Source organism: Helicoverpa zea, chromosome 17 (genome assembly GCF_022581195.2).
Source record: "Helicoverpa zea isolate HzStark_Cry1AcR chromosome 17, ilHelZeax1.1, whole genome shotgun sequence".
In the NCBI taxonomy this organism is placed as follows: Eukaryota; Metazoa; Arthropoda; class Insecta; order Lepidoptera; family Noctuidae; genus Helicoverpa; species Helicoverpa zea.
In genome coordinates this window covers 292228-306292 of record NC_061468.1, presented here as the reverse complement: position 1 = coordinate 306292, position 14065 = coordinate 292228, and the positions used below count along the sequence as shown (strand labels likewise).

The window sequence follows — 14065 nt, the reverse complement described above, 5'->3', positions numbered from 1 at the left end:
ATGTGCGATATTATCATATTCCCTTACAAAGTGACCTGAGCCCACCGGCGTAAAAGGAACCTATTAAGTAAAAAACTCTTGGAACTCAAAACAATGACCAAATTGTAAACAAGCAAAAACAAAGGATGTAAACAAGAAATTCTTAGAGTCGGCGACATAGCACTCGACGGCGGCCGGCGCGGACAGTCGCGCGCCCGTCCGTCACGCGCATACCCCGCCCTGTGCCACGCTGCACTCCGCTTCCGACTGTCGGCTGTGCCCAGTGCACTCGCGATATTAAAACCAGTTATAATGTAAAACTATTGCTATTGTGATAAACGAACAACTACAAATAACAAAACAATAACAAGATAGTGAAAATAATAGTATAAAGCCAACTTACTATCGAGTGAATGAACTAAAAAGTTGACAACGTGGTAACGCTGCAGTCGAACACGAATTCATATGAAGATACTAATGGAACTGAGCCTCACAACGGGCTGTGACACTTTCTCAACTTGTCAAATAGCTACCATTCAAAATTCCTCCCTACCCCATCCACGTACCGGCGAGGACCATACAAGATAATGCGTCGGTTTCTCCCGCATTGATAACCGGCAAATTTCCAGAATATGAGGGTGCAATGACTGCTAACACTACTGATGAATTATGCAAGATATGTGACGGACGAATCGAGTGTGCGCCGACGGCTATCCTCCTGATATCGTTGGTACACACTCTGTATGGCCACATCGGGCCTGAGCCGGACTACTTCGGCAAGAACAAGAGACAAATCCTCAAACAGACCGAGGAAGATGCGAAGATTCCTTACAAGCACTTCACATACTTCAATCAGTTCCCTGAGGAGCACGGCAAGAGGAAAGTCGGCGCCACCGGTGCCGAGCTGGATAGTGACTATGACTTCATCGTGGTGGGCGGCGGCACGGCCGGCTGTGTGCTGGCGAGCAGACTCTCGGAGAATAGGAAATGGAAGGTCAGTTATTTAGTTGAGATAGTCATTGTTTGCAGGAAACATGTTATTTTTTTTAATATTTCAACCTACTATATACATATGTAGCCGATGTATTATTAATTTCGTGAACTTATTAAACTTATTAGTCCAAATATAAATCCCAAAATCTTTAAAATATATTATATTTTCGTATAAAAATGACATGAATTTGACGAAATACTAGTATGCCTACACCGTGTCAATGTGATTCCAGGTGCTGATGATCGAAGCAGGTCCCGAGGAACCTAAGATGGCGTTGATACCAGGTCTCACGAGCGAGTTCAAAGGTTCTAACATAGACTGGCAGTACTCCATGCGCCCTAAGAAGGGGTGAGATTCAGTTCATGCTCTAGAGTCGGGATCTGTCAAGAGATTGGATTTAGGAAAACTAGTTAGTAACTTCTTGAAACAAGGCCTATTTTCATAGATTGACTAGCTAATGCAATTTTATTTTTAACGAGTTCTACAGATGAAGTTCCCAAAAATCAATCTCTTGACAGATCCTGATGAAGCAACTGTAGTTTTTATAAATCATATAGTTCTATCACGTTACAGGTTCTGTCAGAATCGAGGTGATAGAGGCTGTGAGGTAGTCCAGGGCAGAGTACTCGGAGGCACCTCCTCTATTAATGACATGGCATACATGAGAGGCAGTCCGGCGGACTACGATGAGTGGGCTATCAATGGTAACGACGGTTGGTCCTACAGCGAGGTCCTGCCTTACTTTAAATATTCAGAAGGAAATTACGACAAGGACATTTCAAAAAACAAGTTTTTTCATTCAACACAAGGTCCGCTCGATGTCGGGCGATATCCTTACGTCGACGATAACGTGGATGTACTACTGAGCGCACTCAATGAACTAGGATATAACTACACAGATGTAAATGGTAGACATCAGCTGGGGTTCATGCGGATACAGACAACATCATACTTTGGCGAAAGAGTCAGTGCATTTACAGCTTTCATCGAACCTATTAGAAAGTTAAGATCAAATTTAGAAATACTGCCAGAAGCTTTAGTTACTAAAATACTATTTGACGATAACAGAGAGACAATAAGAGCTCTCGGTGTAGAATATATAAAAAATGGTACAAGAGTTCGTGCGAAAGCTGCGAAGGAAATTATTTTATCTGCCGGAGCTATTAACAGCCCCAAGATTCTGATGCAATCGGGGATAGGACCTAAAGAGTACTTAGAATATTTAGACATGAAAGTAATATATGACTTACCAGTTGGAGGAAACTTTCATGATCATTTGTCAGTGTGTCTGCCAGTAATAAAACTGACGAAAACAACCACAACATCAAAGTTTCCTGAGAAATTAAAAGACATTACTACTTACTACTCCAAGGGCGTTGGTCCTCTATCAGCCAATTTTCAAGTTGTAGCATTCTTGGAAACTACAATTTCAGACATTTTAGGGACGCCTGACATTGAAGTGAGATTTAAAGGTCACGACTCAAACATGTATTATGATAAAATTGAAATGTGTGTATCTTTATTGACACCAAAAAGTCGCGGACAGGTAGTCCTGAATGCTACAGATCCTCTCTTTGGAAAACCTTTGATTTACCCAAATTTTCTTAAAGATCCTTCCGATGAGAAGAAATTGTTAGAAGGTATTCAAGAGATCGTGAAATTATTTGACACAGAAGTTTTCAAGAGTGCGGAGTATGCATTTGATCCTCGTCCTATATTGAATAACGATTGCAAGGATCACGACCGAGTATCGGAAGACTTTTGGCTATGTATTATCAAACATTTCTCAACTCCTCTGCACAATTACGCGGGGACTTGCAAGATGGGGACGTCCAAGGATCCTGATTCAGTGGTAGATAAAAGCTTAAGAGTTTATGGAATCAACAATTTGAGAGTCGTGGATGCATCGATCATGCCGAAAATAACCCGCGGATCTACCGCGGCGCCTGTTATAATGATAGCTGAAAAAGCCAGTGATATAATAAAAACTACTTGGTATTAATAAAATATTTTATTTATCTAAAAACCTAATTATTATGTCACCGTCTGTTGTAATAATGACCATTATTTTCCTTCCAGTCTTTAATGATCATCTTTGCTCCTTTTTCTGCTATCATCATCGTTGGAGCAAAGATACCGGCTCTGGCGTGTGTTGGCATTACTGAAGCATCTATAATCCTTAGCCCCTCGATCCCATGTACCCTCAGTTGATAATCAACCACAGAATTGGTACTATTTTCACCCATTCTACATGTTCCTACAGGATTACTCATGGCTTTTGTGTAATGTCGGGCAATACAATTCCATTGATCTCTGTTACTTAGTCTATCGCAGGGAAATAGGTCCAGCGGTGCGAACTTTATGTCTGCTTTCTTAAACTCTTTCGTGTCTAGTAACTGTAAAGCTATGTCAATACTATCTACAAGAGTATCTAAATCTTCAGTTTCCTTAAGAAAATTAGCTTGGACTACCGGTCGTCCGTATTTCGGATTTCTTTTATTAAGCATGACTTTTCCTCTACTTTTAGGTCTAAGTAAGACAGGATTTATATTAACTAAATTATAGTAAGGCAAAGGCAGATTCGTTTCCTCTGCTGCGTGGACACTTACGTTAGTCAGCATAAATTTATCGCTTCTAATAAAATTACCTTCTAAAGCCAGCTCCACATCGGGGGCATTAAAGTTCTCGTAAAGTTGTATAAAAGCTGAAACTTGTCCAATACCTCTAGAAGCTAGCGGTCCGCTGCGATTTTGGAACCAGGTTTTGAAATCGTTTATTACTTCGGCTTCAGTGACGACCGGGACATCGCTCAATACGAACGCAAGGCCGCCGATGGTTACCTGATCTTGGTAATTATGTCCTACAGGAAGATCGGCGATCATTGTAATGTTATGTCTCTTGAGATCAGCCTTGGGGCCGATGCCGGACAGCTGTAACAGCCTCACGTTATTAATAGCGCCTGCCGCGAGTATAATTTCACGTTTCGCGTACGCCGGTCGCTCTTTGCCCTTCTCCACCTCGTAAATTATGCCATCTACATTCTTTTCTTGTTTATCGATGACTATTTTAGACACATATGCTCCGGTGATCACTTGTAGATTCTTCCTGTGTCGCACGGGTTTTAGGAAAGCGCTGTTGGTACTGAGCCTGGTGTTGTTGAATATCGTGAACTGGTTGTTAACGACTGCCTCCTGTACATTGGTGTTAATGTCTACAGTGCGCAGGCCCATCTCAGTGAAGCCAGCAGTGAACACCTCCATGTATCTGTCGACATGTTTGAATCGTTGCACATGTAGGTCTCCCCCTCGCGAGTGGTAGTGAGAGTTCATCAGGACATCGTAATCACCTTGAAATGTAAACTATAATTAATATAAAGGATTGTTATTACGTCGTGAACTAAATTACTGAGTTTGGTAAATTAAAGTCATTAAAAACGTCCTAATCGAGGTTATTTTGGATGCATTTTAATACTACTTTCATGGTTTTATTTCGAAAAACTAACAATAGAGATGAATAAGACAGAGAAGTAGTACCTACTTCTTGGTAATTATTATCCTTCCAAACCAAAATAAAATCTTTATTTACAAAGACTCTGGACTTTTTCCCTGACTCCCATATAGGCTGCTATTTTAAGAAAGGGACTTAACCAATTAAAATGTTAGGTATAGTACTGGGATTATTCTGAAAAAACAGGAAAACTGCAGCTGGCTTCAATGTAACCACAAACACATTGTGGTATAATAAATGCTCATTAGCTACGGGGAAGTTAGTTACGTACAGTAATTTATGATAAACATTACACTTTTACCTAGTCCTGGATTTCATATTTGACAGTCATCGTCAAAAGGGATAACTAACTATGCGTAGGCTGGCATATAAGTATCTAAGCGGTCTTCTTATAAAGTATCAAATTCATGTAGTTCAAGTATCAAATTATTCAAACCTTACAGACAGACATGTGTTGCTGGGGAGTTTGTTGCGCCACTTCTTCTTCCTAGCAAAAACACATAGGAAGTGGTGAAGGGCGGGCGTTTTGGGGGCTGTCTTTTGTTTTTGACGTTCGAAAAGTGCTGATTTATCAGCCTAATTTGAATAAACGATTTTGAGTTTGAGTTTGAGTTTGAGTTTGAGTATAAGAAAGCCTATTAATTAAAACATGAAAACATAATGAACTTTATCAAACACTAGCTTCTGCCAGTGGTTTCACCCGCATCCCGTGGGAACCTCTGCACGAACCCGGATAAAAAGTAGCCTAAAGCCTTCCTCGATAAATGGGCTATCTAACACTGAAAGAATTGTTCAAATCGGACCAGTAGTTCCTGAGATTAGCGCGTTCAAACAAACAAACAAACAAACTCTTCAGCTTTATAATATTAGTATAGATAAGACAGTTCAAAAATCTCTCCAAAGCATACAAACTCACCATTATCCTCAATACTCTTAAAATGCTCTAAAACCGCATCGAACTTCCAGTCCAAGGAGGCCAGAGCTCCCGTGCTATGCCATCCATCATAATCCACCTTGGATCCTCTCGTGTACTTCATGTCATTTGTGACGCTGGACCCTCCCAACACCTTCCCAGTCTTGACCTCGCAGCTGCCTCCAGGGCGCGAGAGACAGGAGTAGCCGTTACGTTCAGTGCGGTAGTTCCACAGGATGGGACGGTACTCCTTGGTAGGAACTCCTGGGATGTCATAGTCTATGTTCTCGTCAATACCAGCCTCGAGAAGTAGAACCTGATGGGGTAGTTAGGGTCAGAGATCTCAAGCTACATCTGGTATTCTTAACCATATTTACATAACATTTTGGGAGAGTTAGTGACGGGATAGCCAGTACCTACTTGTTAAGTTTTCTCCTGCCGACTTTCTATATAACTACACGGCTAAGCAATTATGGTATGTATACATATGACCTTACAATAACTCTACCAACTTCCTCAATAATATTGAATAACTGACGTTACATATGCTTTATAATACCTAAACAGAAAGATAAGTGCCTTCAAGCTAATTACGCCTCACTTGCCTGAATATTTCAAATTAATCTGCCTATGTCTGATCCACGATAGTACCTTACTTAATAACTAGTTAATTAAAGCCAGCATCAGAAGGTACCTTCCAATCAGACACGGCAGACAGTCGGTTGGCGAGCAGACAGCCCGCAGTGCCTCCGCCGATGATGATGAAGTCGAACACACTGTTCCTCACATCCCTCTCATCAGCCTTGGTCCTGGTGGCCTTGGAGAACAGGTCGCCATCGGCAGATGATAGCAGTAGGAGGGAGATTGGCACAATTTTACTGTGGACAGTAGTATTAAGAGACTTTTGTATTGAAAACAAAACTTTGAACCAAACTGATCCTCTCAAATAGTTTATTTAACTGACCTAGTTCAAGGTAAGTTTCAGTATTTTAAAGTGCAAACTTTCCCGAGTAAATTAAGAGATTTGAACGGATTTACACAAAACCCTGAACTCCAATGATATTTATAGTCCCTACAAATAAAGTTTATCGCAAAACATAACAAATATATAAAGCTGTTTGTTGGTATAGAATGAAGGGCTTCTAATTTTAAATTGATATAATTTAGCACTAGAAACTCTATAAATTATTATTTATTTTTTTATTTATTTATTTATTTAAATCAGGCATCAAGGCCCATAGAAAACACTATACATAAATATTATAACATTAAATCATATACTATATAATACATATTTTATATAAACTACTTAAAACTAATGCACACGAAGTGTCGGCGTCGTGTTACGCTGCGAGGTGTCGCGTAGCCATCCTCGGAACCTCCGATATACGACACCCTTCGGCCAAAACTCTTCCTTGAGGAATGTCTCGACGTGATGAGTTGGAACTCGCACCATGAACGAATTGAAGTTCGTATTGTGGCGCGACTCCAACTTCGCCACTCTCAAGGTCCAGTTGGTTTTGGATCGGACATACTCCACGATCTGCTCCACCGTCGTGGTGTGATGTAGACGGGACACGTACAACTGCGTCGTAGGTACTGCAGGACGCAGCAGGATGTTGGGTCCAGTTTGTGCGGTGCCGCACTGATTCCTACAAGGTGGCCTCTTTTTTCTCCTTTCTACCTTTATGAAGCCATCCTTGTCGCACGTGACCTTCTTAGGACCAGTCTGTGGCTGTGATGTGCCACGGGTTTGTTTACTCCCTTTTGCTTTGGCCCGCTTTGTTTGCGTCACAGCGGGCTTGTTGGTGGCTGCTACTGCCGCGTAGGCGCGTTTAGGGGTCGATGTTCCTACGCGAGGTTCGGCCGCAGGTGTTGACACGGCAACAACGGCGGCGGCGGGGCGGGGTGCATCGTCAGCGACATCGGCGACCGGTGACGCACTCGAATTCGCCGACTCAAAACTGATGACGGACGCATTTTGCGCCCCGCGACGAGTGTTCACATTCAATACATCCAATGACCCACTTATAGAAACAGCGTTGCGCAACAACGCTACTTCACGACGCAGGTCATTGATAGTAACCTGTGACGCTTCCATCTTGGACTTCATATCCTCCAGGCTTGCCTTAAGACACGTTATGTCTTTCAACAGCCTGGTGACGTCGACGTGATCGAACGTGACGGGGGGCAGCTTATGTAAGTCCTTCGCCACGAATTCAGGCACGTCATCAGGATCCGTCCTCTTCAGCAGGGAGATGATGTCCTGTATTATGAGCAGTAACTGAGCTGAGCATGACCTTACAAGTAAAACATGGTAACCTAACAAATCAACTTCACTTTAAATACTTTGTAATAGGTACATCAAACCCGTTCATTATTTAATTTAAATTATGTGTTAAGCAACAGTTTATTGAGTCGAATAGAATCGTCATTGGCAAGTTTCTATTATTTTGCAAATGAAAACAATATGTAGATCATTCAATATGTATGATGCTAATACAGAGCGTATGCAAAGTAGCGTACAACTAACTAGTTCGCATGTTTTGCATAATTAACTATATTTAGAAATATAATAATGGGTCCTAATGTGATGTAATTATGTCAGTCTCCAGTCACGTAACATGTGTCATGAACATAATATGTAGGTACTACTAGAAATACTTCAGAACATATAAGCTCAAAATCACTCATTGAGACATTCACAAACACACACACACACACACAAACGCACAGTTTACGGATCACACAAATTGATATCACTAATGTTCTAAGACCCCACCTCAAAATATCGCAAAACTTCATATTATCACTAGTTACTTGCACAGCGTTCAACCAGCTCCAGTGTACACTCCTGAGTGGAAGTGCATCGCTGCGCCGGCGCACGCATCCTCACTTGCGCCACCTGGATGTAGGGAAACTAGCCCCCGACACTGAGATCATGTACAAGTAAAACTCGGATGCTATAGTTACTGGGTTCCTGTGTTGAGCAATCGATCGTTCCTTGTTTTCGCTTTCAATGTTTCTTATTTATTTAATTGTGGGTTATCAGTGTATTCACTCAAAGCAAATAATGCTGAAGTATTACTTTACTTTTTCTGTTGGTATCCAATTTTGGGTATATCTAGCATCTTTCCTTTACCTTTCAGTTACGCGTATCAACCATAAGTTCGTGAAAAGCGTCGCTGCAACCGTGCAGCACCTTGCCACCTTAAATTCGCCCTTATTATTATAAGCTAGGGTATGATCTCCTAGCCTTAATCAGAAATAAAACGTCAACTCGTATCACAATAACTTCTTGTATTCACTTTTAAAACACAATTTAATATCAATCGTAAGAAAACATAGTTTATCAGTCCACGAAGGAAGCGCATGGGAAGCGCGCGCTCTAACTGTCAAAATCTCTTTTTTAGTGTTGTCCTCACAGTAGAGGTAGTGTTGTCCGTATAAAACTAAAATGATTTAGTATACTTCGGTAAATATAGTATAGTTCCTTAATGTATGAAAAGAGAATATAACATACAGAACAATAAATAAGTCACAGGATAATATTAGTCTAACATTCGGCCATTCTGACCACTAAGTTTGTCCTCAAACTTCTCAAAGTCAAGAGGTTATTCGCCAGCAAGAATTCATGACTGTGCCACCTTTACAGAGCTGCGTTCCTAGGACTGCCTCGAGGCCTTCACTCTTACTGGACCCATCTACACCACCCAGTCGGCCTTAACTGGCGACGTTTGCATTTGGCCTCATGACCGTATCGTGGCCTTCACTCTTACTGGACCCATCTACACCACCCAGTCGGCCTTAACTGGCGACGTTTGCATTTGGCCTCATGACCGTATCGTGGCCTTCACTCTTACTGGACCCATCTACACCACCCAGTCGGCCTTCACTGGCGACGTTTGCATTTGGCCTCATGACCGTATCGTGGCCTTCACTCCAACTGGAGCTATCCACGCCTTTCAACCAATCTCAACTCACGACATCTGCATTTGACCCCTCACCGCAAAGCCAAAAGGATGTCCACCAATAAGGCTTCACGATCGTGCCAACCTTCCAGAGTCGTATCTTTAACTAGGACGGACTGCATCGTGGCCTTCACTCCAACTGGAGCCATCCACGCCTTCCAGCCAATCTCAACTCACGACATCTGCATTTGACCCCTCACCGCAAAGCCAAGAGGATGTCCACCAACAAGGCTTCACGATCGTGCCAACCTTCCAGAGTCGTATCTTTAACTAGGACGGACTGCATCGTGGCCTTCACTCCAACTGGAGCCATCCACGCCTTCCAGCCAATCTCAACTCACATCTGCATTTGACCCCTCACCGCAAAGCCAAGAGGATGTCCACCAACAAGGCTTCACGATCGTGCCAACCTTCCAGAGTCGTATCTTTAACTAGGACGGACTGCATCGTGGCCTTCACTCCAACTGGAGCCATCCACGCCTTCCAGCCAATCTCAACTCACGACATCTGCATTTGACCCCTCACCGCAAAGCCAAGAGGATGTCCACCAACAAGGCTTCACGATCGTGCCAACCTTCCAGAGTCGTATCTTTAACTAGGACGGACTGCATCGTGGCCTTCACTCCAACTGGAGCCATCCACGCCTTCCAGCCAATCTCAACTCACGACATCTGCATTTGACCCCTCACCGCAAAGCCAAGAGGATGTCCACCAACAAGGCTTCACGATCGTGCCAACCTTCCAGAGTCGTATCTTTAACTAGGACGGACTGCATCGTGGCCTTCACTCCAACTGGAGCCATCCACGCCTTCCAGCCAATCTCAACTCACGACATCTGCATTTGACCCCTCACCGCAAAGCCAAGAGGATGTCCACCAACAAGGCTTCACGATCGTGCCAACCTTCCAGAGTCGTATCTTTAACTAGGACGGACTGCATCGTGGCCTTCACTCCAACTGGAGCCATCCACGCCTTCCAGCCAATCTCAACTCACGACATCTGCATTTGACCCCTCACCGCAAAGCCAAGAGGATGTCCACCAACAAGGCTTCACGATCGTGCCAACCTTCCAGAGTCGTATCTTTAACTAGGACGGACTGCATCGTGGCCTTCACTCCAACTGGAGCCATCCACGCCTTCCAGCCAATCTCAACTCACGACATCTGCATTTGACCCCTCACCGCAAAGCCAAGAGGATGTCCACCAACAAGGCTTCACGATCGTGCCAACCTTCCAGAGTCGTATCTTTAACTAGGACTGCATCGTGGCCTTCACTCCAACTGGAGCCATCCACGCCTTCCAGCCATCTCTAACTATGACTGCATCGTGGCCTTCACTCCAACTGGAGCCATCCACGCCTTCCAGCCATCTCTAACTATGACTGCATCGTGGCCTTCACTCCAACCGGAGCCATCCACGCCTTCCAGCCAACTCTAACTATGACTGCATCGTGGCCTTCACTCCAACTGGAGCCATCCACGCCTTCCAGCCATGCTAACAAATCGTCAACAATATAATTGCATAAACTCTCACTACGATAAACAATTTCTGCAAATATTTTCATTTCATTTCATTTTGAATCCAAACTGTGACTTGTGTACATTGCCATTTTAACAAATTGGCAACCATATACTTGTACAAATTCTTACTACGGTAAACAACTTCACGTCTAGTATTTGGACTTGTATACTTTATCAAAACATTCAAGTTTAACAGAGTAAGTTAATCTTACTATCACTGTGACTGCAACGAGGAATTCACTCCTATTTGGAGCTATCTACGCCTTCTAGTCATGTTAACAATTTGACATCCAGATCCTTCTATCAAGTCTCTCGACTTATGTACCTTATCAATACATTCAAATTTAACCATGACAAGTCAACATCAACATATTGGCATCTATATACTTATATATTTTCCTATTTGAATAATCGACTTGTTTTATATGCAGTCTCTGGATTTATATTCTTTATAAATACATTCCAATTCAACCATTTCAAGCCAACATCAACATATTGATATCTATATACTTATATAATTTCCTATTTCAATAATCGACTTGTTTTATATCCAGTCTCTGGATTTATTTCTTTATAAATACATTCAAATTCAACCATTACAAGTAAACATCAACATATTGGCATCTATATACTTATGTCATTTCCTATTTCAATAGTCGACATGTTTTATATCCAGTCTCTGGATTTATTTCTTTATAAATACATTCAAATTCAACGATTACAAGTCAACATCAACATTTTGTCATCAATATACTTTTATCATTCCCCATTAAATAAACAATTCTCTATATCCAGTCTCCGGACTTGTGTAGGTACCTTACCAATACATTCAAATTCAAGCAATACAAGTCAAAATCAACATATTGACATGAATTCATTTATATAGTTCCCCATCAAATAAACAATTCCTTATATCCAGTCTCGTCTCTCTCTCGTCTCGTTCTTATCTTACACATACCTTATCAATACATTCAAATTTCAATATTACAAGTCAATATGAACATATCGACGACAACATACTTATATCATCAATCATTAAATAAAGAATCCTATGTATCACGTCCCTGGATTTGTGTACCTCATTCAAATTCAAGCAGTACAAGTCAACATCACCATATTGGCATCAAAATACTTATATCATTTCTCATTTCAATAGAAAACTTCTATTAAAATTTATCAGTATCATAATTCAAAGTGCAAATCAGTATTTACACATTGCTTCTGCTTATATAATTTCTCATTACAGTAAACAACTTCTTTCTATCCAGTACTTGGACTACTGTACATTAACAATATAATATACAATTTCTTAATATCCAGCCTTAGATTCATAAACTGCGTCACTACACTTGTATTGATCTTTAATACAATATACAATTGCTTAATATCCTGTCTTATTTTATATACTTCACAATTACACTTTATTGGCACAATATATACAATTTTTTTTTTTTAAGGACTTAGTTTCGAAGAATTGAGAGCTATGAGAAATATACACAGCTTTTTCAGTAGGTATGTGTCAATGAAGATCTCTATAAATATTGATTAATAATATTATCACAAGCGGCTCCTTACACAAAACCGTCCTTACACAATTCCTTCCGTGTATTAAATTCAGAATCATAAATGACTCGTAATTATCAATATCATCAAACTGGACAATATACAAATCTCTCAATTTATTACATCTTCTATCTCTGACTACAATATATATGTATACATATTTTATCTCGTTTAGTATCCATTAATCATCAATATGATCAAAGTAGCTAATACGAATTCTTTAGTCAGTTTCTCTGCCCATCTCTTATTTATATTCGTTATCTCACAACTAGTACAATATATCTTGTCTATTCAATACTCAATTCTTTATTAGCATTCCAGTCGCTAGTCTTTAATAATTAACAACATATTAAAACGAGAAATGTACAAGTAATTACATTTTTCTCTGTCCATCTCTTATTTGTATTAGAGCAATGCCTATGGTTGAACTAAATCAATACATGTCTTCTATTATTATTATTTAACAACACAATCAAACTCAATCAGACCACTACAAGTTACAATTGTTACAACATTACAATTGTTTCTGTTAATCCCTTATTGTAGTGGTTAAAATATATAAATACATAATATCCATTTTCTTCCTCGAGTCGTTTGTTTTCAGCAACAAACAATAGAACCAGCTAAAACAGTACATAGTGCATACCTTCCAACCTATGAACTTATCAAAAGTTTATTTATGTAGTCTTATTTCAATAATTCAACAATACAACCAAACTGAATTAGTATGAATCTTTCAATTCATTTCACATCTCAATACAGAGGCTCGTAAGAATTAATAACAGATAATCAAGGTAAAAATTGTACAAATCTTTAATTTATTCATTCAATTTTCTTCATCTGGTATTGTTTTATTAATTAACAATTCATTAAAATCACTACACTTCTCAATTTAAGCTTTTCTTTTTAGTTAATACCATTTAATCAAATTATAACTCTACAAGTTGTAAAGCGTGAGTGGAAAAGCTTTCTGCTCCTTCGGAACTATATCCCTGATGAGGGATACGAAAGCAGAATTGAAGGTGGTGCCGTAGAAACAATTTTAATACAAACAAAGTGACAACAAAGTACCCCTGAGCCTAGTTTAACTCATGGTTCTTTATTTATGGTGCCTTAAAGTATTGCCTTCTTTAGCTGTGCCCTAACAGGGCCTATAATGGTACCTACTTAGTTTTAAGCCTCTTCAACATCTATTGTAACATTATGGAATGCAAATAAATATATATGAATATAAACATAACCAGATGTCATCATCTTTAAATATAAGTTCCAATCACCATATAAATTGTTCTTTATCAGTCAGTTTATTCAATTAATGGTTCAAAACTAATAAATACTAAGCAATGCTCTTTCTTAGTTGTTGACTGTAAAACACTTGTGGTTGTACTTACTGACTTGTTAAAGATGTTGTTGACACCCCACTGAATTCACTCCTCTGATCCTCCACAATCTTGGTTCCTATTTTATAAGTGGTCAGAATAGACTCACAACATCAATCAAGAAAATCATCATAAACTGTACATGTAATTTTCTGTGAGAGAAGGTCTAACATACAATATGTGCTGAAATTTAGTCTCAGAATAAAATGTCTTACCTCCCAGGAAATTACAAGATTTCC

General features: G+C 40.2%; 2 protein-coding genes across 2 annotated transcripts; one reads left to right on the top strand and one right to left on the bottom strand.

Annotated features, from left to right (window-relative positions):
• Positions 1-211: 211 nt before the first annotated feature.
• On the top strand, positions 212-2983 carry LOC124637990 (glucose dehydrogenase [FAD, quinone]-like). Its single transcript, XM_047174757.1, has 3 exons — positions 212-973; positions 1206-1321; positions 1547-2983. Exons 1-3 carry the CDS (start codon positions 623-625, stop codon positions 2973-2975), a joined length of 1896 nt encoding a protein of 631 aa, XP_047030713.1. The 5' UTR covers positions 212-622; the 3' UTR covers positions 2976-2983.
• Positions 2970-9314, bottom strand: LOC124638462 (glucose dehydrogenase [FAD, quinone]-like). Its single transcript, XM_047175433.1, has 5 exons — positions 9257-9314; positions 6797-7682; positions 6088-6271; positions 5397-5709; positions 2970-4319 (listed from the first exon to the last, which is right to left on the bottom strand). Exons 1-5 carry the CDS (start codon positions 9312-9314, stop codon positions 3013-3015), a joined length of 2748 nt encoding a protein of 915 aa, XP_047031389.1. The 3' UTR covers positions 2970-3012.
• Between the last annotated feature and the right edge of the window lie 4751 nt (positions 9315-14065).